General features: G+C 44.4%; 2 protein-coding genes across 12 annotated transcripts in view; one reads left to right on the top strand and one right to left on the bottom strand.

The window, feature by feature from the left end:
• LOC110492085 (tyrosine-protein phosphatase non-receptor type 22) overlaps nucleotides 1-13,358 on the top strand; it is a 19,280-nt gene extending 5,922 nt beyond the window's left edge. For 2 of the 11 annotated variants that reach the window (XM_090202978.1, XM_090202983.1), the window contains exons 9-24: nucleotides 2,380-2,446; nucleotides 2,622-2,699; nucleotides 3,091-3,183; nucleotides 3,468-3,595; nucleotides 7,444-8,222; nucleotides 8,313-8,399; nucleotides 8,580-8,840; nucleotides 8,995-9,129; nucleotides 9,226-9,288; nucleotides 9,463-9,608; nucleotides 10,165-10,192; nucleotides 10,544-10,606; nucleotides 10,849-10,955; nucleotides 11,912-11,942; nucleotides 12,063-12,146; nucleotides 12,267-13,358. In XM_090202978.1, coding sequence (XP_090059104.1) covers nucleotides 2,380-2,446; nucleotides 2,622-2,699; nucleotides 3,091-3,183; nucleotides 3,468-3,595; nucleotides 7,444-8,222; nucleotides 8,313-8,399; nucleotides 8,580-8,840; nucleotides 8,995-9,129; nucleotides 9,226-9,288; nucleotides 9,463-9,608; nucleotides 10,165-10,192; nucleotides 10,544-10,606; nucleotides 10,849-10,955; nucleotides 11,912-11,942; nucleotides 12,063-12,146; nucleotides 12,267-12,328 — 2,212 coding nt within the window. In that variant the 3' untranslated portion in view covers nucleotides 12,329-13,358. Of the gene's footprint in view, nucleotides 1-2,379; nucleotides 2,447-2,621; nucleotides 2,700-3,090; nucleotides 3,184-3,467; nucleotides 3,596-7,443; nucleotides 8,223-8,312; nucleotides 8,460-8,579; nucleotides 8,841-8,994; nucleotides 9,130-9,225; nucleotides 9,331-9,462; nucleotides 9,609-10,164; nucleotides 10,193-10,543; nucleotides 10,607-10,848; nucleotides 10,956-11,911; nucleotides 11,943-12,062; nucleotides 12,147-12,266 lie in introns of all 11 variants that reach the window. The other 9 variants (XM_021566091.3, XM_090202981.1, XM_021566093.3 and 6 more) reach the window with 5 other exon arrangements.
• Nucleotides 13,206-25,018, bottom strand: LOC110492086 (lysine-specific demethylase 9). Its single transcript, XM_021566095.3, has 7 exons — nucleotides 24,275-25,018; nucleotides 23,388-24,025; nucleotides 18,871-19,008; nucleotides 17,289-17,431; nucleotides 16,078-16,245; nucleotides 15,726-15,834; nucleotides 13,206-15,290 (listed from the first exon to the last, which is right to left on the bottom strand). Exons 1-7 carry the CDS (start codon nucleotides 24,837-24,839, stop codon nucleotides 14,628-14,630), a joined length of 2,424 nt encoding a protein of 807 aa, XP_021421770.3. The 5' UTR covers nucleotides 24,840-25,018; the 3' UTR covers nucleotides 13,206-14,627.

Here is a 25,018-nt window from a genome sequence, read left to right as displayed (position 1 = left end):
CTCTCTCTGTTCTCTATAATAAGACTATGATTGACCCTCTTTAGCAACCCGTATTAGGGCCAATTGCGAGAGATGATTTACCCCAGTCAGATGGCATTACACTTCAGTAGTCAGTGTATAGAAGTGTCCGTGTGCCAGGCTGACATCCAGGCGTGGTTTACAGGAGGCATCACAGATAGATGAACCACCAGGAACGGAATGTTCAGTCATAGGCATCAGGCATGCCCGTGCCATAAGACCCACGCTCTCCTCTCTACTCAGTCAGTTAACCCACAGGCAGGATTGAGGATAGGAAAGTATTACCGTATGAAATGACAGATCTGCTTACACACGTTTTCCTTGGAACAGTTCACTCTCCACGGGAGACTGGGCTGCCCTCATATCACCTACAGTTGAAGTCGGAAGTTTACATACACCTTAGCCAAGTACATTTAAACTCAGTTTTTCCACAATTCCTGACATTTAATCCTAGTAAAAATTCCCTGTCTTAGGTCAGTTAGGATCACCACTTTATTTTAAGAACGTGAAATGTCAGAATAATAGTAACGAGAATTATTTATTTCAGCTTTTATTTCTTTCATCACATTCCCAGAGGGTCAGAAGTTTAAGTACACTCAATTAGTATTTGGTAGCATTGCCTTTAAATTGTTTAACTTGGGTCAAACATTCCGGGTAGCCTTCCACAAGCTTCCCACAATAAGTTGGGTGAATTTTGGCCCATTCTTCCTGATAGAGCTGGTGTAACTGAGTCAGGTTTTTCAGTTCTGCCCACAAATTTTCTATAGGATTGAGGTCAGGGCTTTGTGATGGCCACTCCAATACCTTGACTTTGTTGTCCTTAAGCCATTTTGCTACAACTTTGGAAGTATGCTTGGGGTCATTGTCCATTTGTAAGACCCATTTGCAACCAAGCTTTAACTTCCTGACCGATGTCTTGAGATGTTGCTTCAATACAACCACACAATTTCCTGCCTCATGATGCCATCTATTTTGTGAAGTGCACCAGTCCCTCCTGCAGCAAAGCACCCCCACAACATGATGCTGACATGATGCTGCCACCCCCGTGCTTCACGGTCGGGATGGTGTTCTTTGGCTTGCAAGCCTCCCCCTTTTTCGTCCAAAAATAACAATGGTCATTATGGCAAAACAATTCTATTTTTGTTTCATCAGACCAGAGGACATTTCTCAAAGTACGATCTTTGTCCCCATTGTGCAGTTGCAAACCGTAGTCTGGCTTTTTTTATGGCAGTTTTGGAGCAGTGGCTTCTTCCTTGCTGAGGGGCCTTTCAGGTTATGTCGATATAGACTCGTTTTACTGTGGATATAGATACTTTTGTACCCGTTTCCTCCAGCATCTTCACAAGGTCATTTGCTGTTGTTCTGGGATTGATTTTCACTTTTCGCATCAAAGAACGTTCATCTCTAGGAGACAGAACGTGTCTCCTTCCTGAGCGGTATGACAGCTGCGTGGTCCCATGGTATTTATACTTGCGTACTATTGTTTGTACAAATGAACGTGGTACTTTCAGGCGTTTGGAAATTGTTCCCAAGGATGAACCAGACTTGTGGAGGTCTACAATTTGTTTTCTGAGGTCTTGGCTGATTTCTTTTGATTTTCCCATGATGTCAAGCAAAGAGGCACTGAGTTTGAAGGTAGGCCTTGAAGTACATCCACAAGTACACCTCCAATTGACTCAAATTATGTCAATTAGCCTATCAGAAGCTTCTAAAGCCATGACAACATTTTCTGGAATTTTCCAAGCTGTTTAAAGTCACAGTCAACTTAGTGTATGTAAACTTCTGACCGACTGGAATTGTGATACAGTGAATTATAAGTGAACTATTCTGTCTGTAAACAATTGTTGGAAAAATGACTTGTGTCATGCACAAAGTAGATGTCCTAACCAACTTGCCAAAACTATAGTTTGTTAACAAGAAATTTGTGGAGTGGTTGAAAAACGAGTTTTAATGACTCCAACCTAAGTGTATGTAAACTGACGACTTCAACTGTGCCTGGGCTGTTGAGTAGAGTCTGACAGTCTATCTGTCAGTTAGGCTATGTGGGCCAGGAGCAGGAAGGACCAGGCCTGCAGGGACAGGCAGCAGAATGTATGTGCCAGATCAGAGCTGACAGAGTTGACAGCCAGGGCGTTAATAGCAGCCTGCAGTGCAGTGACTGCTCACACTGTGTACACTCACACACACTGCAGTTTGCAGGCTGGGGTGCTAAAGCGCTGTTACACATTAATAGCTCAGCAAGGCTTTTCATCACGCTAGTTGGTACTGTCAACAACGAATGTATAGTGTACTTGTTTGTGGTTCTTAATTAATGTACTGTGTTTTACGTTAACCTTGTTTTCTTCCTGTTTGTCACCGCAGTGCTGGCTGTGGAAGAACAGGAGCACTGTGTGCCATCGACTACACCTGGAACCTGGTGAAAACACAGGTGAGATAATGGTACCTGCCCTACCCTATACAGTAACATCTTCTCCGAACCAGAGTGTGAGCAGAGGACCAAAAGACTACTGTGTCGATGTCGTGCTGTACTGAAAGATACCATTTCTGTAACTGTGTGTGTCACCTTACCGATCGCTACCGACGCCTTTTGTGTTCATTTCCAGCTGCTCACAGAAGAATTCAACATCTATGACCTGGTCAAAGACATGAGAACACAGAGGCCTTCTGTGGTTCAGACCAAGGTAGTGTTCTCGCTTCGAGTTCTTCGTAGGGTTTTTACGTATAACCACGTGTATAAACACATCCGTTGTGACAGGCTTCTTTTAGTGTGTGTTTTCACTTCATAGTGCTATTTTAGCGTAATCACATACAGCACATACAAACAGTGTGACATGCCTCTATCTGAGCTATTATCGCAAGGCTGTAGCTCAACATTATCTGATGCCAACCCACTCGAAGCCTTAATCTGTAACAAGTAGAGCCACATATTTAGAGCAATCTCTAACGTTGCATCTCCCCACGTGCAATCTCTCATTACTATTTTGTTGGAAGGCTTCACAATAGTATCTTGCCGTGGTAACTGATAAGGGATCGATTGAACACTAACAGAACTGGTTTTGTGTTTAACTACAGGAACAGTACGAGCTACTATACAGAACCATCAAGTTCCTGTTTGAGAAGTACCTGCAGTCCATGGCACCAGTCCCCCCTTCCTGTACAGAGGAGGTGAGACAGACAGCGTGTTTGAGCAAGGCGAGGTGCAGAATCACTGATTTTGTTCGTAGTAGTTATAGTGGGATGAAAGGTGATTTGTAGATCCAAGATTCTGCGCACAATGACTCTTGCTAGGGGAACCAGACTGGCTGTTTGGTCATGTGGTAGCAACAGTTAAACCACAGGCAGAGGAACACAGCAAAACAGACACAGACTATGACCAGTGATCTGTATTTTATGTAAATACTTTCTCAGAGGGGGAGTGATTAAGCGTGCAATTTTGTTAAACTGTTTAGGTGCCAGCGGCCCCCTCACCCCCTACAGCCAGTGACAGTGAGCTCTCTGACCTCAGTGAGGAGTCTGAAGCTGAACAGGAACCAGAACCCGATCCCCAGCCTAAAATGGAACCACAGGCAGAACACAGGTACCGCACAGTAAAGACTTTTCCCCCATCAACCATAGATCTGACAATTCAAGTTTTTTTCATGGTGCATTACTGTAAACCTTGAAGCATATCTCTATAGCAAAATACACTACATGACCAAAAGTATGTGCTCACTTGCTCGACGAACAACTTGGTTGAGGTCAGGGCTCTGTGCAGGCCAGTCATGTTCTTCCACACTGATCGCGACAAACCATTTCTGTATGGACCTTGCTTTGTGCACAAGGGCATTGTCATTCTGGAACAGGAGAAAGGCCTTCATCAAACTGTTTCCACAAAGATGGAAGCAAAGAATCATATAGAATGTAATAGTATGATATAACGTTAAAATTTCCCTTTACTGGAACTTCCTCCTCCACCAAACCTTACAGGTAGCATTCTCCTGGCATCCGCCAGATGGTGTTTCCACTGCTCATGAGCCCAATGGCGGCCAGCTTCACACCACTCTAGCCAATGCTTGTCATTGCACATGGTGATCTTCGGAAACCCATTTCATGAAGCTCCCGACGAACAGTTATTGTGCTAACTTTGCTTCCAGAGGCAGTTTGGATCTTGGTAGTGAGTGTTGCAACTGAGGACAGAGCATTTTTACACGCTACCCGCTTCAGCACTCGCTGGTCCCGTTCTGTGAGCTTGTGTGGCCTACCACTTCACAGCTGAGCCGTTGTTTCTCCGAGATGTTTCCATTTCACAATAACAGCACTTACAGTTGACCGGAACAGCTCTAGCTGGGCAGAAATTTTTAAACTGACTTATTGGAAAGGTGGCATCCTATGACAGTACCACTTTGAAATTCACTGAGCTCTTCAGTAAGGCCATTCTAGTGCCAATGTTATGCTATGGAGATTGCGTGGTTGTGTGCTCGATTTTATACTCCTGTCAGCAACGGGTGTGGCTGAAATAGTCAAATCCACTCATTTGAAAGGGGTGTCCACATACTTTTGTATGTACAGTGCATTCAGAAAATATTCAGACCCCTTGACCTTTTCCACATTTTGTTAAGTTACAGCAATATCCTAAAATGGATTAAATAAAAAATGTCTTCATCAATCTACACAAAATACCCCATAATGACAAAGCAACAACAGGTTGTTAGAAAGTTTGCAAAAAAAAAAAAAAAAAACGTATTTACATACAGTTGAAGTCGTCAGATTACATACACTTAGGTTGGAGTCATTAAAACCGTTTTTTCAGCCACTCCACAAATGTCTTGCTAACAAACTATAGTTTTAGCAAGTCAGTTAGGACTTCTACTTTGTGCATGACACAAGTAATTTTTTCCAACAATTATTTACAGACAGATTATTTCACTTATAATTCACTGTATCACAATTCCAGTGGGTCAAAAGTTTACATACACTAAGTTGACTGTGCCTTTAAACAGCTTGGAAAATTCCAGAAAATGTCATAGCTTTAGAAGCTTCTGATAGGCTAATTGACATAATTTGAGTCAAATGGAGGTTTACCTGTGGATGTACTTCAAGGCCTGCCTTCAAACTCAGTGCCTCCTTGCTTGACATCATGGGAAAATCTAAATAAATCAACCAAGACCTCAGAAAACAAATTGTAGACCTCCACAAGTCTGGTTCATCCTTGGGAACAATTTCCAAACTCCTGAAGGTACCACGTTCATCTGTACAAACAATAGTACGCAAGTATAAACACCATGGGACCACGCAGCTGTCATACCGCTCAGGAAGGAGACGCGTTCTGTCTCCTAGAGATGAATGTACTTTGGTGCGAAAAGTGCAAATCTATCCCAGAACAACAGCAAATGACCTTGTGAAGATGCTGGAGGAAACAGGTACAAAAGTATCTATATCCACTGTAAAACGAGTCCTATATCGACATAACCTGAAAGGCCCCTCAGCAAGGAAGAAGCCACTGCTCCAAAACCTCCATAAAAAAGCCAGACTACGGTTTGCAACTGCACATGGGGACAAAGGTCGTACTTTTGGGAGAAATGTCCTCTGGTCTAATGAAACAAAAATAGAACTGTTTGGCCATAATGACCATCGCTATGTTTGGATGAAAAAGGGGGAGGCTTGCAAGCCAAAGAACACCATCCCAACCGTGAAGCACGGGGGTGGCAGCATCATGTTGTGGGGGTGCTTTGCTGCAGGAGGGACTGGTGCACTTCACAAAATAGACAGCATCATGAGGGAGGAAATTGTGTGGATGTATTGAAGCAACATCTCAAGACATCAGTCAGGAAGTTAAAGCTTGGTCGCTAATGGGTCTTCCAAATGGACAATGACCCCCAAGCATACTTCCAAAGTTGTGGCAAAATGGCTTAAGGACAACAAAGTCAAGGTATTGGAGTGGCCATCACAAAGCCCTGACCTCAATCCTATAGAACATTTGTGGGCAGAACTGAAAAAGCATGTGCGAGCAAGGAGGCCTACAAACCTGACTCAGTTATACCTGCTCTGTCTGGAGGAATGAGCCAAAATTCACCCAACTTATTGTGGGAAGCTTGTGGAAGGCTACCCGAAACGTTTGACCAAAGTTAAACAATTTAAAGGCAATGCTACAAAATACTAATGGAGTGTATGTAAACTTCTGACCCACTGGGCATGTGACGAACAAAATAAAAGCTGAAATAAATCATTCTCGTTACTATTATTCTGACATTTTACATTCTTAAAATAAAGTGGTGATCCTAACTGACCTAAGACAGGGAATTTTTACTAGGATTAAATGTCAGGAATTGTGAAAAACTGAGTTTAAATGTAATTGGCTAAGGTGTATGTAAACTTCTGACTTCAACTGTAGGTATTCAGACCCTTTGCTATGAGACTCGATATTGAGCTCAGGTGCATTTTGTTTCCATTGATCATCCCTGAGATGTTTCTACAACTTGATTGGATTCCACCTGTAGTGAATTCAATTGATTGTACATTATTTTGAAACACACACACCTGTCTATATAAGGTCCCACAGTTGACAGTGCATGTCAGTGCAACAACCAAGCCATGAAGTCAAAGGAATTGTCCGTAGAGCTTTGAGACAGGATTGTGTCAAGGCAGCAGCATTTACAGTCCCCAAGACCACAGTAGCTTCCATCATTCTAAAATGGAAGAAGTTTGGATCCACCAAGACTCTTTCTAGAGCTGGCCACAAGGCCAAAATTAGCAATCTGGGGATAAGGGCCATGGTCAGGGAGGTGACCAAGAACCCCACAAGTTCCTCTGTGGAGATGGGAGAACCTTCTAGAAGGACAACCATCTCTGCAGAACTCCACCAATCAGGCCTTTATCGTGGTGGCCAGATGGAAGCCACTCCTCAGTAAAAGGCACATGACAGCCCACTTGGAGTTTGCCAAAAGGCACCTAAAGTACTCTCAGACCATGAGAAACAAGATTCTCTGGTCTGGTGAAACCAAGAATGAATTCTTTGGCCTGAATGCCAAGCTTCTGGAGGAAACCGGGCACAATTCCTACAGTGAATCATGGTGGTGGCAGCATCATGCTGTGGGGATGTTTTTCAGGAGCAGGGACTGGGAGACTAGTCAGGGTCGAGGGAAAGATGAACGGAGCAAAGTACAGAGAGATCCTTGATGAAAACCTGCTCCAGAATGCTCAGAACCTCAGACTGGGGTGAAGGGTATTGGGTATTTGTCATTATGGGGTATTGTGAGGAAGAAAATAAACAATCAATTTTAGAATAAGGCTGTAATGTAACAAAATGTGGAAAAGGTTAAGGGGTCTGAATACTTTCCGAATGCACTGCATATCACAATAGCCAATTAGGGTTCTCACGCATAGAGAAAAATGCCTCCAGTGGCCTTACTTCAATAAAATGTCTGGATAACTCCTATTTTGTTCCAGGCACACAGAGAGCGAGGAGCCTGGTGGGATATCCAATCATGGCATACCAGTGGCCTTCTTTGCCCCAGAAGTGCATGTTGACCCACTGTGTGACGCGGCTAAGTGCTCCCCCTCAGCCATCCTCAATGCTCTGAGAGCTAGGGACAGCCAGAGGGAACAGCAGAGCCCATACTCCCTACAAACACAGACTGTGAACCAGAAACCACAACCCCGCAAGAAACAGCCCAATAACATGGCCGTCAATCAGAGACCACCATACCCGCTACCGACACAGCCTAATTACCAGAGACCTTATTTCCACAACACACAGCCTGCTAACCTGCCCACCAGCCAGGACCTGAGGCAAGAGCCCAGCCCCAGTATCCCCATCATAACCCCTCAGGCACTCAAGCCTCAGGAGTTCTCTCAGATAGCCATGGAGCAAGAGAAGGTGGAGATGGATAGAGAGATCACCCCACTGGAAATACCAGTGCTTCCTGTGAACTTATTCTCCAACTCCCTCTGTCTCACCATGGAGGACCCCTACTTTGGGCCTGACTCACCCCTGGCTGCTCAGGATCGCAAAGGGTCTGATGATGAGGAGGAGCAGGCTCCACTGAGCCAGTGGACAGAGAACCCCTGTTTCAACGGACCCAGCCTGACCCTTAACAGCCAGCGGATGGAGCTGCCAGCCCTCACCACCACCAACGCTGCCCCGGGTGCAGTTTCTTCAGATGAAGACAGTCCACCTCCATTACCCGAGAGAACTGCTGAATCATATGTACTGGCTGCTGGTGCAGGTGACATGCTTCCTGTTTAAAATGTGGGATTAACATATTCCAACAAAATATTTGGAGGGCTAAAAAAAAAGATCTTCCTGTGCCCCTCAGAGCGCTCGGATAACATCTCTAAACCTAAGATGTTAGAAATCATCCTCCCTTTTAATGCTGAAGCTGAGGCCCTCAGGGGGGGGAATGGTGAGTGGAGGAATGGTGAGTGGCGGAATGGTGAGTGGCGGAATGGTGAGTGGAGGAATGGTGAGTGGCGGAATGTTGAGTGGCGGAATGGTGAGCGGAGGAATGGTGAGCGGAGGAATGGTGAGCGGAGGAATGGTGAGTACTCTTGATAAACTCTTCTTGATAAGCACTCCCCCATAGGGAGTCCCCTGTCGCCCATCCCCCCACTGCCAGAGAGAACGCCAGAGTCCTTTGTGTTGGCCAACGATGCCGGTAGGAGCACTCCTGTCTTCCCTCTCCTCTCAGTCCCTGTAGAGAAGATGGTCCAGGACAGGCCAAAGGACAGCAGGATTGGAACATCCTCGGAATGGTGTGGCCGTTTAGGGGACACACCAGCTCTGGTGGAGAAGAGATCTTGGACGAGGAGCAGGAGCTTAAAAGTTAAAATGACAACACTCTCAGGTACATTTGTCAAAGATGTATTTTTTCTCAGAATAATAAAGAGGTCTTTTTTTTATTGATTGTTCATAAAAAATATATATATATATATATTACACGGATAGTCACAAAACGCCATGTGATTTTAATCTATGTCTCTGGCCTTTTCCCATTACAGTATCACCCCAGGTTACAGTGTCACCCCCGGTTACAGTGCCTCCCCTAGTTGTATCTTCGGTTCCTGCTCCCTGTACATCTATAAACCTTCCTCCTCCCCCTCCCCCTCCCCTGGTCCCTACTCTCTCACCTCCAGGTAAGCAAAAGTGACACCCATTTTATGCTTTCAATGTAACTTTTTCCTATAATGAGGGGTCCTCACTGACTTGTTTGCTTTCTTGTGAATGATCAGAGAGACTGACTCCGCCTCTACCTGAGAGAACCCCAGAATCCTTCATGGTGGTCCTTCAGGACGGTGAGCACATCTCTTCATCACCACCACCTTCGCAATCATCACGTGAGTGCTGCTCTCGATGTTAACAATCCGGGCAGAATTCATAAACATGTAAACGGCTCTGTGTGTAAACTCTGTCTCAATCGACGTAATGAATCTACTGTGTACTAATCTGACGTTCTACTGTTTGGGCAGTTGCATTTGATCAAAACAGCGCCCCCTGCCTGCAGAGTCTGAGCAGCCAGACCACAACCACACAGCAGAGGATCGGTACGTCCTCAGAGTGGTCGGGGAACTCCCAACCCAAAAGATTCCTGGATGGAATCATGAATCGGAGCAAGGTAGCGGACATGCTGTAGCTAGAAATAGAAATAATAGAAATAATTCAACTCCAATGGGGGATGGTTCTTGCAATTACATTTCTGTGGTCTCATATACCCATATTTAGAGAGTTGGGCCTTTTATTTTTAGAATTTAGAATATTGTTCTAATTCTAGACATTCAGTTACTTTGCAGAATTTAAATAGTCCCCATAGAATGTTAATGGGGAGCCAACATGGCTGCCATAGAATGTTGTAGTCATGTAAATGCATCATAATGCAGAAACCTCAACGGCCCAACTCTCGAAATATATGGCTCTGGTCACACTACCTGACAGTAGCGACTCACAGTCTCTTACTCTACCAGTCATGTGTATTTAATGGTTACGTCTAGAACAGGATGCTGCCACCTACCCCTTTGTGCCATAGATTAACACATCTTTCCTAAATGCCCCTTAGAGATATAAAAATCACTAAGCATTTTTTGTCTTCCTTGTGATTCATGCTATGACTCAGATGTTCCAGTTGTTGTTTATACTTTAGTACATTAACACAACACTGTAAATTGTTCACTCAGAGTGTCCGGGCAAAGAGTTCACGGCAAGGTAAGCTATTTTCACGGTATTGGCTGAGAAAAGCCATCTGTCTTTTTTGGTGTGGTTTCCTTCTTCTGCAATCGGTCTGTTTGGAGTTGACAAAGACTTAAGTCAACTTCCGTCAACTTAAAGTCGTTGCTCTGGGCTCTACTCCCTTACACAATAAAATGCCCTAATAGGGATCATTGAATAGAGTCATTTATGCAGAAGCTGCACCTACCAAAATAGAAGTCAAGATGATGAGCCATAATGTCAGTGTAAAGATTGGAGGTACTCTTTCAAGCCACTGGAGGGTGGTATTGAGCTATCTGATGTTTGAGACAAAATCTGTTGATTATTCTCTGTCTGTTTCCTGTGCAGAGCACCTGGCGACTGTTCATCTGGTTGCTCCAGCCGTTGTGGCCTTGGCGACAGCAGGAAGTGGTGAGTTGCAATGCTCAGAACGTAGACCCCCCCAATTACAACTATCAACTCTGTCTCACTTAACTACACCACAGGCCCATGTAAATCTGATCTCTCTCCTTGTTAAGAGGATTCAAATCACAGTAATCCAACCATCCGCCCTATTCCCACATAGTGATGACTCTTGATGATATTGAATTGAACTTTTTAAACATTTTTTAAATGGCTCCCTAACTGTGAAACATCTGATGACTGTTTCTTAGCTGAGATGGAGCACCAGCAGCCGGTGGTCAACAGCATCTCAACCAGCTCTGGTACTGCTGACAACAAATCAGACAAGGACAGTGGGAAGGGCATGTCTAGAACAAAGGTAATGGCTATGTACATAGAGTCACAGTAACTGACAGACTTGATCTATTAGTTAAAAAAAATGGAGGATCTGGTGCTTCTATACTGTGATGTTATTTGAGTATGGGGGTAAATTGAGCCATTTTCTACGTTCATCTCTGTCAAGGGAAATATGGTATTCTCTCAAACAAAGAAATGTACATATGTTTCAGGATGTTGCATATCCCTAGAAATAATCCGAATTCATGTCAAAATGACCGTTTTTAAAACATAGCTGGTCCATAAAGTGGTCTCTTGGCACAACTTACCTCGGGTATGGGGTAAGTTGAGACGAGGGACAGGGTAAGTTGAGCCTCCTACACATTTCTGTACTGAATGAAACACCACTACCTTTATAGAACCATGTCTATCTTTGTTTCCCAAACACAATTCAACATAATCACAATCGCTTTTTTGTCTGTTAATCCTTTTAGGCTTAACACTTAGTACTTTTTTTGAAAACCTTAACATATTCCAGGCCTTGTTGTTACCTCGTATCCTAGCAACAATGCCTTGTATTATGCCTGGGAAGAAAACACTTACATTTTCGTAACTTGCCATTGGCTCAACTTACGTCAAGGATTTTTTTTTAGCCCACACAGATAAAATGATGCACTTCCATGCTAGCTTTAAGAACTCATATTGAAGTTTATGGAGACCCCGACTGATATACAGAACAATATTTAAATGATCTCCTTTGGTTGAGATACAAGCATCATGAAGCATTTAACCCCAAATTCCTTTGACTTGGTGAAAATCTGTTTTTTTTCGACATAACTTGCTTGCCACTTTTTCAATGTGGTTTCTTCCTTCGCAGACTTCATTTTGTGTATGGTTTCCTAGAAACATGGGCGGCTCAACTTCCCCCTTTGTCTTAACTTACCCCACTCTCCAGCTATGTCTTATCTAAAGCCAGCAGTCTCGGTTTTTCTTTTTCAGAGCCTGAAGTTCTTCAAGTACAGACAGAAACGTAAGTAACAGATCCCTGTAAATGGATCTGCTGCCTGGAACATACACCCCCCCCCCCCCCCCCCCCACCTCTAGTGTACCTCTGCGAGCTAAAATAGTAACACATTCTTCCCACCCACAGCAAAGACAGCCCCCCCAGCAGCAACAGCCCACTCTGGATCACCTCCTTATGGTGCCTCTGCCTCATCATCAGTGTTTAAATTTGGTAAGCATTCTCAAAGGAGATCCATGCAAATCTCATTAACCATCAATAGTCCTTTTAATTCAAAAGTCTCTCAAAGTATCATAAAGAATCACAGTCTCACAAAGTCTGTTCTCTCTCCAGGATTTGGGAGTCGTTTTGTGAAGCCTAAAGGGCCAAGGACTCACCCCGAGACGTGGTTTTAAGGCGGCCAGTCAACAAAGCTGGACACGTCTGGCCACTGTCCTGAGATCACAGGGCTGGAACCCTGCATGTGGCTAGTCGATACCGGCTACTCAACTGAACCAGTGATAGCCTGGTCCCAGGCCTGCTGGTGCCGTTTTTCCAACTCCTGTGTCATTATCAAGTGAGACCAGTGACCGTTCCCAGACGAATTATCACAGTGTGAAGGAAGAGTATTTCATGAAGACATGGAGGATGACGTACTGTACTGTAGCATTCTCCCTCTGCATCGATTCTGGAAGGACACAAGCACGGTTTCTCAAACTGCTGTTATGGCTCGGTGATCAATCTCTGATGAGATTCCTTTTACAGAACCACCTGCTTGCTATTCATGACAAAATTGATTGTACTGTGGTTGCGAAAAACACAAATCACATGTTGGCAAAAGGATGGATGAGTTGATGAATATGTTTAAGAGAGGGCTACTTTTGACTATATTTTGCCTGGTCAGATACTGTAAGGTACTTTAAATGGTTGTTAACACTTGATACATGTTACATCCAGATAGTTTTACATGCCTTTTGATTTGGTTTGTTAGTGTAGTCTACTTTTGATCCAGACAAAAGCTAGATCTACACCTGCACTGTTCAGTGTGAATGTTACCCACCACGATGGGACAACTGTTTGTAAGGATAAATATATTTGTACCGGTAATATTTTTCATGGATGTGTGAGATAAGACCGATACTGTATGTACATCACGTGTAAGTTGGTGGATGCGTTTTCTTTACAGGCTATAATTTAAAAGCAAATCCAAGACCAATTGCTGTAAATTTACCCATTGATGAGGATCACTGATTTCTTCTCTATAATGCTTACAAAAGTAATGCCACTCAGTTGTTTCATACATAATACAGGCATACAGTTATTTATTTTTTTTAAACACAGGAAAAGTTGATGCATTCCATTGTGTGTTCTCAATTTACATGACTGATCACACTTTTAATAACATAATTCTATTAAAATGTAACTTATTATTTTTACCCAAAAAAATTGTTTTGACTTTTTGTTAGACAACATAGTAAAAAAAATCTCTCATGAATTAAAATACAAACATCAACAACAGTAACAGTATTTGTATTAACACTACACATAGCATGCCTTGGTCAACAGCCACACTCCACACCACAACAGAATATGACTAAGCTCAAAAGAAACCATAGCTGGGTCGTTCCACTAAATATTTTAAGTAGAAAATGTGCACCAATATAGAATTTGTTCAATCCTGTTATATTCAAATAAGTGCCCTTTAATATAGACAATATGGAGAATTCAATAAATCTGTTTTTTAAATTTTAAATATATGAAGAAAGACTTCCTAAAGTGCAGAAATGCAGCATTTTGACATGTCCCTCCATCAACCCTGTGTCACTTTCAGGGACATTTTAACCCTACTTAACCCCAAACTATCTCCAAGTTTTCACCATCATTGTAAAGCCCTTGTTATTTTGTTGCTTTGACAAAGTCATTTCTGACAATTATTATTTACTTCATGTGATTAGAGGTTCCTTTATGTCTGTCCCTCATTTTAAGGTCGACCCTGTTACGTGAACTGAACTCCAGTTTTAATATGATGAAACTATTCCTTTTTAAAACTTTTTTTCAAAAGAAACATTGAACATCTAATAATCAAATCATAGCTTTTAAAGCAGGTGACAACCCTGAATCCATTGATATTACAGGCTAGGATGTTTTCAAATTTGGTGAAACTTGCATTCAATTGCCACTCCCTGTTGTAAACAATACGTTTCCCCTGTCAGAAGGGGATTGATGGCTGCTTTAAGATGAAACGGTCAACGCTGTCCCTTTATTTTGCACTTAATAGGCACTTACTATATATTTTAAAAATTTATTTCACCTTTTGAGATGGGAAAACATGTCTTTTAAAAACGAATTAGGCAGTGTTCATGATATATACCATGGTACTCTATCTTGACTGGTAAAGCGAGTTGCTTCAGTAACTCATGAAAGAAGTTAGGAAACTCCCCAGAGGGATCGAAGTTTCAGTTACTAAAACAAATATGAAACACTTGACACTTTTTCTGACAAATGTTTCTACATTTAAATTACACACTTCGGCTGAGAGAAGGAAAAAAAAAATCTGGGCTTGTCTCAAACTGCATTTACACATACAAATAATACATTATAGTCGGAATAATTTAAAAGGAAAAAGTTCAACAATTTCAAGAAGAAAATTGTGATTGTGTTTTTTTTTTTTTTTACATAGGAATGTCAGTCATAAATGCACACAGTTGCACTCCTTTAAATAAGCTCCTCTACCTCAGAGGGTAAAGGAGTAAAGGGGAGCAGAGGTAATTTGAGGAAGTCAGTGGGGCAGTGACGCTGTACATCATGGTGGGGTCGGGGGGAGTTGTAGTTTAGACCAGGGGGAGGAGGACGGACCAAGGGCTGTGGAAGCCTGGGCTCCAGTGTAGGGGGGTTAGAACCAGAAGCGACAGGTGGCAGGGGGCTGATGCCCGGGTAGGGAGGTCGCAGGTGGGCAGACTTGGCAGGCTGAGGAGGGGCTGGTTGGGGCTCTCTGGGTGGAGTAGCAGGCTTCTGAAACACTGGTTCCTCTGTCTTGGCCACCCCTCCCTGGGTCCTGTCTCTCTGTGTTGGACCAGCGCAGTGGAGCACTTTGGCATCTGACTGGGCCGGGGAGAGGGATGATGAAAACATTTTACCTGATGTTATGCTCTGGTCGTTGGGCTTGTGTTGGGCGTGCTCCCCCCCATCCTTCTCCTCATGGTACTGTCTGAGGCGGATGTGCCAGGCCAGGCTGCAGACTGCCGACACAGTCTTGAACTGGTGGATAACATTCCGGGGGATGAAGTAGATGTCGTCGTCACACAGCTGCACGCGGACATAGCGGATGCCCTCCCGCCTCAGCTGGTTCAGCTTGGCATCATCCACCCACTGGACACACTGCAGGGAGATGAGAATTGGGGGTAGGCCTGCCTGATCCTCCTAATTTCTCCTCATTGTAAAACAAGGATTACTCCCACAAACACCATGTTGTTCACTGTGTCAACATTTTTCGGCCATAGATCTTTAAAAAACATAAAAATCCTGATCCTTCGCAAAACATAAAAAGTAAGCCTGACGTGTCTGGTATCAAGGTCAACACTACGAACTCTCGAAAATGAATATCACACAGGTCGGGTCATTCTCTGTGGCCAAAATTAAGCTTCTCGTCCTGCTAATTAAAGCTTGAAACTAACTCACTAAATGGCACATTATGTCATCTCCGCTGAAGCCTTCTGCATTCAAATCTGACATTTGACCAGCTATCATCCCACACAGAGGAGAATCATGCATCACCCTAACACGTTAAAGGTTCAATGAGAGCTCGGTTCCTACCTGAGACACGGGGGGCTCGTACAGATCCAGCTGCAGCCTCTGGACCACATCGTTAAAGTCCTCCGCGTGGAAACACACCGCATCTTTGGTTATCCTCGGACGCTCACTCCTGTTGACCAAAGAACCGTCACAATCGTTAGCTCACCGGACATATGGATCACACCTAAATAAATGTTGACACACAAATCGGGAAAACTCAAGTGGTTCATAACAAATTGTCATGACAACAGTATCACTGGATGAAGCCGTTTCACCAGTACATTCCTACTGCATTGCAGCTGAGAGCAGAGACGAATGAATGCCAAACACTTCATAAACACTCATCATGCCCCAAACGACACTAACAACCCACCACTCTCCAAACTGCACAGCCTTCAGCACGCCCACTGCTGCCGTACTTTGCCAGTCGAAGCTCTGGCCCACGTGGTCGGCGTGAGCCCTGGTCCGGTCCTCAAACAGAACCTCTCTGGGCTCACTGGTCCTAGGCAGGTAGTGAAGGTTCTTGATCTCATTCATGGACCTGCAAGGTGGAGAGGGAGAGCAGGTAGTACCCCAGTCATCCACCGGCAGTGAGGAATAGCTGAAGTTACCCTGGGTAATGCAGGCTGAAGTGACATCATGGCTAGAAGGGTCAAGTAGAGCTAAGCGAATTAATGATCCTGAACTCTGGGAAAACTACACTGAGTGTACAAAACATTAAGAAAACCCGCTCTTTCCATGACATAGACTGACCGGGTGAATCCAGGTGAACCCTATGATCCCTTATTGATGTCACTTGTTAAATCAACTTTGAATCCAAATCACATTTTATTGGTCACATACACATGGTCGTGCTTCTAGTTCCGACAGTGCAGCAATATCTAACAACTATCTAATGCACACAAATCTAAGTAAAGGGATGGAATAGGAATGTGTACATATAAATATATGGATGAGAAATGACTGAGCGGCATAGGCAAGGTGCAATAGAGGGTATAAAATACAGTATATGCATATGGGGTGAGTAATGCAAGATATGTAAACATCATTATTAAAGTGCTATGAATTAAGTGACTAGTGATCCATTTGTTAGAATCAGTATAGATGAAGGGGGTGAGAAAGTTTAAAGAAAGATTTTGAAGCCTCGAGACGATTGAGACATGGACTGTGTGTGTGTGCCATTCAGAGGGTGGATGGGCAAGACAAAAGAATGAAGTGCCTTTCAACGAGGTACGGTAGTAGGTGCCAGGTGCACCGTTTGGTGTCAAGAACTGCCACACTGCTAGGTTTTTAAGCTCAACAGTTTCCTGTGTGTATCAAGAATGGTCCACAAAGGACATCCGGACAACTTGACAACTGTGGGAAGCATTGGAGTCAACATGGGCCAGCATCCCTGTGGAACACTTTTGACACCTTGTAGAGTCCAAGCCCCAACACATTCAGGCTGTTCTGAAGTCAAAAAGGGGGGGGGGGGGGGGTACAACTCAATATTAGGAAGATGATCTTAATGTTTTGTACACTCAGTGTGTAAATAGGCTTATACTGTATGTATTACTATGATAAAAGTCTTGTCATGGGATCCACCTGCGCCTTTTGAAGGGGGACTTGGGCATGTCAGCGGTTGGCACCATCTGCTCGCCCGGCCGGACCCACATGATGGGTCCATCATCACTCTGGGAACGACAGTCCAGCTTCAGGCTGGAGAGACTGCCCCAAGGCAGGGTCATCTGGATGGACAAGACACAGAGGGTTAGAGCGACAAACTCTAATATATACCGTAATAACCGTAGCAGATTTGGAGTAATTCAAGATGCGCACATTGAGACAGAAATGACAAGTAACAACCATTTCTGTCTCACTTTGTCCATAAATGATATGTACTCTATTCACAAAAACATAAAATGAATCCATGTACACTAAACAAAAATATAAAGTGTTGGTCCCATGTTTAATGAGCTGAAATAAACAGTCACAGAAAAGTTTCATACACACAAATGCATATTACTCAAAAATGTGCACACAAATTTGTTTATATCCCTGTTAGTGAGCATTTCTACTTTGCCAAGATAATCCATCCATCTGACAGGTGTGGCATGTCAAGCAGCTGATTAAACAACATGATCATTACACAGGTGCACCTTGTGCTAGGGACAATAAATGGCCACTCTAAAACGTGTAGTTTTGTCACACAACACAATGCCACAGATGTCATGTTTTGAGGGAGCGTGCAATTGGTATGCTGACTGCAGGAATGTCCACCAGAGCTGTTGCCAGATAATTTAATGTTAATTTCTCTACCACAAGCCACCTCCAACGTTGTTTTTGAGAATTTGGCAGTACGTTGAACCAGCTTCACAACCGCAGACCACATGTATGGCATCGCGTGGGTGAGCGGTTTTCCATGGTGGCAGTGAGGTTATGGTATGGGCAGGCATACAGACAACAGACACAACTCAATTGTATCAATGGCAGTTTGAATGCACAGAGATACCGTGACGAAATCCTGAGGCCCATTGTCGTGCCAGTCATCCGCCATCATCACCTCGTATTTCGGCATGATAATGCACGGCACCATGTCGCAAGGATCTGTACACAATTCCTGGAAGCTGAAAATGTCAACGTTCTTCCATGGCCTGAAGACTCACCAAACATGTCACCCGTTGAACATGTTTGGGATTTTCTGGATCGACGTGTACGACAGCATGTTCCAGTTCCCGCCAATATCCAGCGTCTTCACACAGCCATTGAAGAGGAGTGGTACAACATTCTACAGGCCACAATCAACAGCCTCATCAACTCTATGTGAAGGAGATGTGCCGCGCTGCATGAGGCAAACGGTTGTCACACCAGAAACTGACTGGTTTTCTGATCCACGCCCCAGCTTTTTTTTTTTTAAAGGTATCTGTGACCAACAGATGCTTATCTGTATTCCCAGTTAATAGATTAGGTTCTAAGGAATTGATTTCGATTGACTGATTTCCTTATATGAACTGTAACGCAGTAAAATCTTTAAAATTGTTGCATTTATATTTTTGTTCAAGTATATATGTTCTAAACTACTTACAAGGCCCAGTAGGCCAGTAAAACTGAATCCAACGACACTACATCTGTTAATGAAGGGTGAATTCTAAGCAGAAATCATCCCTGCCTTTTTCCTTTGACTGACCTTTAGAAAGGGGGACTCCTCCAGCATGTCCAGGAACTCTGGGAAGTAGTCCCCCACCTCCTCGGCCATGGCTCCCACCAGACTGATCTGTCTCATAGGTCCGGCCCTGTATGTCCCCGAGCAGTAGGTCCGACCCACCTGCAAACACACACAGAGGGAGAGGTCATGTTGATTTGGCTAAACCTGAAATGAATGCAATGCCAACATGAATTTGTTTTAGAATATATAATTAGGATATCGGATTAACACTGACCCGGCTGGATGGTTAGTTGAGCATGGAGCCGTGCAAGGCTTTCCAACATTTAGATAACGCTAGTTAGTGCAGTATAATCAAGCAGTGGCCTAAAGACAACATTCACCATGCATTAATTTAGCTCCCCTGAACCCATTAGTAGCCCTTGGATATTCCAGTGGAACAGCTGCATTAAATTAGGCCGAGGCTAATTGTCTGTGTAAATTGCACAGGGCACTGTGTGTGTTTGTGTGTGCGCGTGAGTGTTTATGTCAGTTGTCCAACTGAATGCATTTAACTGAAATGTGTCTTCCGCATTTAACCCAACACCTCTGAATCAGAGATTATGCGGGGGGCTTCCATAATCGACATGTCTTCTGTGCCCGGGGAAGAGTGGAATGGGAGATGGCGCTGACGGAGATGGCAGCATCGCGACTAGCTCTTAGAAAACTGCAGTATTGTTTTTTTTTTATGTACTATTTTTTACATTATTAGCTCAGGAAATGTTGTGTCATTACATACAGCTGGGAAGATCTATTGGATATTAGGACGGCGGTAACTCACCAGAACTACCAGCATTACGACCAACAATATTCCTGGAGCAGAGCCATTATCCACTCCCCCCAGAGCAATTTAACTTATTCCAGAGGCCGATCCGAAACATTGCTGGCGGAAAGGAAGCACTCGAGGCGGCCTGCTGGTTCGACCACCCACCGCTTCAGAGTATATTACTCGCTAAAGTTCAGTCTTTGGATAACAAAGTTGATGAGCTAAGAGCAAGGATTTCTTTCCAGAGAGACATCGGGGCCTGTAACATACTTTGTTTCACGGAAATATGGCTCTCTTGGGATACTATGTCGGAGTCGGTAAAGCCAGCAGGATTCTCAGTACATCGCGCAGACAGGAATAGATCTCTCTCCGGGAAGCAGAAGGGCGGAGTGGTGTGTTTCATGATTAACAACTCATGGTGTAATTCTAGGAACATACAGGAACAAGTCCTTTTGTTCACCCAAACTAGAATACCTCACAATTAATAGCCAACCATATTATCTCCCAAGAGAATTCTCCCCCGTCATCGCCAAGGCCGTTTACATCCCACCTCAAGCCGAAACCTCGACGCCCCTCAAAGAACTTCACGGTGCAAACTGGAAACCACATATCCTGAGGCTGCATTTATTGTAGCTGTGGATTTTAACAAAGCAAATCTGAGGACTAGGCTGCCAAAGTTCTATCAACTTATCGACTGTCCTACTTGCGCTACTAAGACTCTCAACCATTTCTATTCAAACTTCCGGAATGCTTACAAGGCCCTCCCCCTCCCTCCTTTCGGCAAATCTGACCACGACTCCATCTTGCTCCTCCCGCCCTATAGGCAGAAACTCAAACAGGAAGTGCCCGTGCTTCGTACTATTCAACACTGGTCTGACCAATTGGAATCCACGCTTCAGGATGGTTTTGATCACGTGGACTGGAATATGTTCCGGGTAGCTTTCGAAAATAATCTGGACGCATACACGGATACGGTGACTGAGTTCATAAGGAAGGGTATAGGAGATGTAGTACCCACTGTGACTATTACAACCTACCCTAACCAGAAACCGTGGTAGAAGTCGCGCAAAACTGAAAGCGCAAACCACTGCATTTTACCATGGCAAGGCGACTGGTAATATGGCAGAATAGCAGACAGAGAGACTGAAAAACAGCTTCTATCTCAAGGCCATCAGACTGTTAAACAGCCACCACTAACACTGAGTGGCTGCTGCCAACACACTGACACTGACTCAACTCCAGCCACTTTAATAATGGGAATTTATGGGAAATGATGTAAATATATCACTAGCCACTTTAAACAATGCTACCTTATATAATGTTACTTACCCTACATTATTCATCTCCTATGCATACGTATATACTGTACTCTATATCATCGACTGTATCCTTATGTAATACATGTATCACTAGCCACTTTAAACTATGCCACTTTGTTTACATACTCATCTCATTTGTACATACTGTACTCGATACCATCTACTGTATCTTGCCTATGCTGCTCTGTACCATCACTCATTCATATATCCTTATGTACATATTCTTTATCCCCTTACACTGTGTACAAGACAGTAGTTTTGGAATTGTTAGTTAGATTACTTGTTATTACTGCATTGTCGGAACTAGAAGCACAAGCATTTCGCTACACTCGCATTAACATCTGCTAACCATGTGTATGTGACAAATAAAATTTGATTTGATTTGATTTGAATATAAACAGTGTAGTTATTCACTCCGAAGATAATCAAACAAGCTAAATATCAGTATACAGATAAAGTGGAGTCGCATTTCAACGGCTCAAACACAAGACGCATGTGGCAGAGACGACAGACAATCACGGACTACAAAAGCCGAGACCGACGTCTTGCTTCCGGACAGGCTAAACACATTCTTAGATCCACCCCAATAGATCCACAGACGATGCAATCGCCATCGCACTGCACACTGCCCTATCCCATTTGAAAAGAGGAATAATACCTATGCAAGAATGCTGTTTATTGACTAGAGCTCAGCATTCAACACCATAGTACCATCCAAGCTCATCACTAAGTTCGAGGCCCTGGGCCTGAACCCCGCCCTGTGCACCTGGGTCCTGGACTTCCTGACGGACCGCCCCCAGGTGGTGAAGGTAGGAAACATCACCTCCACTCCACTGGGGCCACACAAGGGTGCATGCTCAGCCCCCTTCTGTACTCCCTGTTCACCCATGACTGTGTGGCCAAGCACACCACCAACTAACGCCTCCATCATCAAGTTTGCAGACGACACAACAGTAGTAGGCTTGATTACCAAAGATGCCGAGACACCTCCTCCCTGTAGGCTGAGGGCTCTGGGAGTGTGGTGCCTGGAAAACAACCTCTCACTCAACATCAACAAAACAAAGGAGATGATCATGGACTTCAGGAAACAGCAAAGGGTGCACCCCCCTATCTACATCGACGGGACTGCAGTGGTGAAGGTGGGAAGCTTCAAGTTCCTTGGCGTACACATTACTGACAAACTTAAATGGACCACCCACACAGATAGTGTTGTGAAGAAGGTGCAACAGAGCCTCTTCAACCTCAGGAGGCTAAAGAAATTTGGCTTGTCACCTAAAACCTTCACAAATGTTTACAGATGCACTACTGAAAGCATCCTGTCAGGCTGTATCACCGCCTAGTATGACAAGTGCACCGCCCCCAACCGCAAGGCTCTCCAGAGGCTGGTGCGGTCTGCCCAACACATTACCGGGGGCAAACTACCTGCCCTCCAGGATACCTACAGCACCCGAGGTCACAGGAAGGCCAAAAAGATTATCAAGGACATCCCGCTATCATCAAGAAGGTGAGGTCAGGATAGGTGCATCAAAGCTGGGACCAAGAGACGGAAAAAACGCTACTATCTCAAGGCCATCAGACTGTTAAACAGCCGTCACTAGCACATTAGAGGCTGCTGCCTATAGGCATAGACTATGAGTTACTGGCCACTTTAATCATTTTTACATCTCATATGTATATACTGTTTTGTATTGTATTCTACTGTCCGTTCCGCTCTGACGTCGCTCGTCTTAAATAATTCATACTTAGATGTGTGTGTATTGGGTATATCACACACTTTAATGTGTGAGATATTACTGCACTGCACTGTCAGAGCTAGAAGCACAAGCACTTCGCTACATCTGCAATAACATCTGCTCATCACATGTATGTGACCAATAACATCTGATTTGATTAACTTGCTCAGGGGCAGAACCAGATGTTTTACCTTGTCAGCTCAGGGATTCGATCCAGCAACCTTTCGGTTACTGGTCCAACGGTCTAACCACTAGGCTACCTGCCGCCGCTATGCGTGTCCACAACAGTAAAACGCCATGGAACAGGCCTCTAGGGAGCATAGCAACAGGGAAAGCTTGGCAAGAGTTCAGCTATAGACTTAACGTTGGTGTACTTTGGACTGAAACAACTATTGGAAGAATGAGCTAATTTATAACTTTGTTTAAGATAAGTGCTGTTGTTGTCTCAGAGCTGAAACATAGCCAAACAGAACACCTGATTCACTTGGTCACTTTATCAGGCTGGTTGAGGTGTTGATGATGGGCTGGAACAAAAGCCTTCCCACCCTGTAGCTCTCCAGGACCAAGATGGTGACCACTGCCAGTGTATTTAATGTCAGCTAAAACAAAAACACAGTATGAAGTCCCATACAGGTAACATCAGGTCACTGACAGGCCATTTCCATGACGTTTTTAATACTCTACCTGAGAGTGGAAGTTTGCGATAGTAGTGGTCTCTATATCCTTCTTCCCCAGGATCTCCATCTTGACCGGCGTGGAGGGGAAGTTGAAGGCAAAGTAGTCCAGGAAGTCAGGTAGGAAGGCAGCAGCCCCGTGCACCACAGCCAGGGCGTAGCGGGCTGCCCCTCGGGGTCTCTCAGCGAAGGCCAGCTCTAGGAACTCCTGGGTGAAGCGCTCCATCTCCACGGGCCGTAGAGAGGCCAGCTCATCAGCGTAGGCGTGTAGGACCGACGCTCCGCCGTTGGCCTGGCGCTCCTCGTGGATGAAGCGTCCGTAGACGGTGCCTGTCTGCAGAGACGAGCTGCGGATGAAGTGGTCTTGGGGGGACAGGAAGGGGGGGTGGGTGTGGTTGTGTACTCCTTTAGGAGTGTGGTGGTTGTTGGGGCCTGTACCAGGCTGGCAGTGTTTCCCCTCCTTCACATGGCCAAGGCGAGCTGAAGGACTGTGGTCAGCCAGACCTCCATACACAGTCTGGACCTCCTTGTTGAATGTGCGGATCTTCTTACCACGCTCATCCTCACGACGCCTCCTCTTCTTCTTCCTCCTCCTCAACAGGTGCACCTCCAGGGACTGGGCATGGCTGTTCTCATCATGATGGGGCTCTGGAGGCAGGAAGATGATAGCTCATTACCATGCACATCATTTGTCCATACCAAAATTGCAATTGGTTCACAACTACGAGTATGCAAAACATCCTCACCTGTTTATGCATCACCTGGCTGCTTCTTTTCAACAGATTAGTCCATTTGTCTGACTTAATTGTAAGTTTGCATACGATTCAAGCAATTAAAGAGTGGTGACATTAAGAATTAATAGAATAGAATGGAATAGAATAGGCAAGAATAACCTACCTTTGTTTTTCTTACATAGGCCTACCCCATGTTTCACGTTAGCCTCTGTGTTTTCCTTCTTGAGTTTGAGCTCTTTCTCACTGTGCTTTTCCTTGTTCTCCTGTATCTTGTCCTTGGGCTTGGCCACTTTGAGGGGCGTGAAAGTGAACTGTCCAGGCGGCAGAACCGTTTTTTTTTTCCTGTCCAACTTGGCTGCTGCAGATACCACCTTCTGCGCAGGCAGAGGAGGTTGAGGGTGCGTGTCCTTTGCGCCTTTGGTGTTGTTGTGGTGATGGTGGTGATAATGATGGTGGTGCAGAGTCGTTTTTTCGGTGCTGGAGTTGCGTGGTTGACCATTCTGATGCGGCTGGTGTATTCGCTGCTGTTGAACATGTTGTGGGTGATGGTGGTGGTGATGATGGAGCTTCACTTTCTTTGCTTCCTTTTCGGATGAACGCTGGCGTTTATCCGTTGATGGTGACAGCTCCCTCTTGTTCTTTTTCTTCTTTTCTTTGGCTAATTTACCAAGGCTGTCCCTTACATGATTTTCTACTTTAATACGGCCCAAGTCGACCTGTGCAGCCATTTTGCACGTATATTTAAATGGCTAGAAATTCATACTGCGCAACTCGATCTGAATTTGTAGTTCTTGTATGCATCCAGCGATCCTGTACTTGCAGTTTATCCACCCTTTCTGCTCTGTCCACACTTGATGCGCACGCTCAGTATGTGAGCTCTACGGGTTGTGTAGTTTTCGAGTTGCAT

Source organism: Oncorhynchus mykiss, chromosome 16 (assembly GCF_057628025.1).
Source record: "Oncorhynchus mykiss isolate SJ-2025 chromosome 16, ASM5762802v1, whole genome shotgun sequence".
Lineage (NCBI taxonomy): Eukaryota > Metazoa > Chordata > Actinopteri > Salmoniformes > Salmonidae > Oncorhynchus > Oncorhynchus mykiss.
The sequence above is the reverse complement of the archived record's forward strand: the minus strand, read 5'-3'. Positions and strand labels throughout refer to the sequence as shown.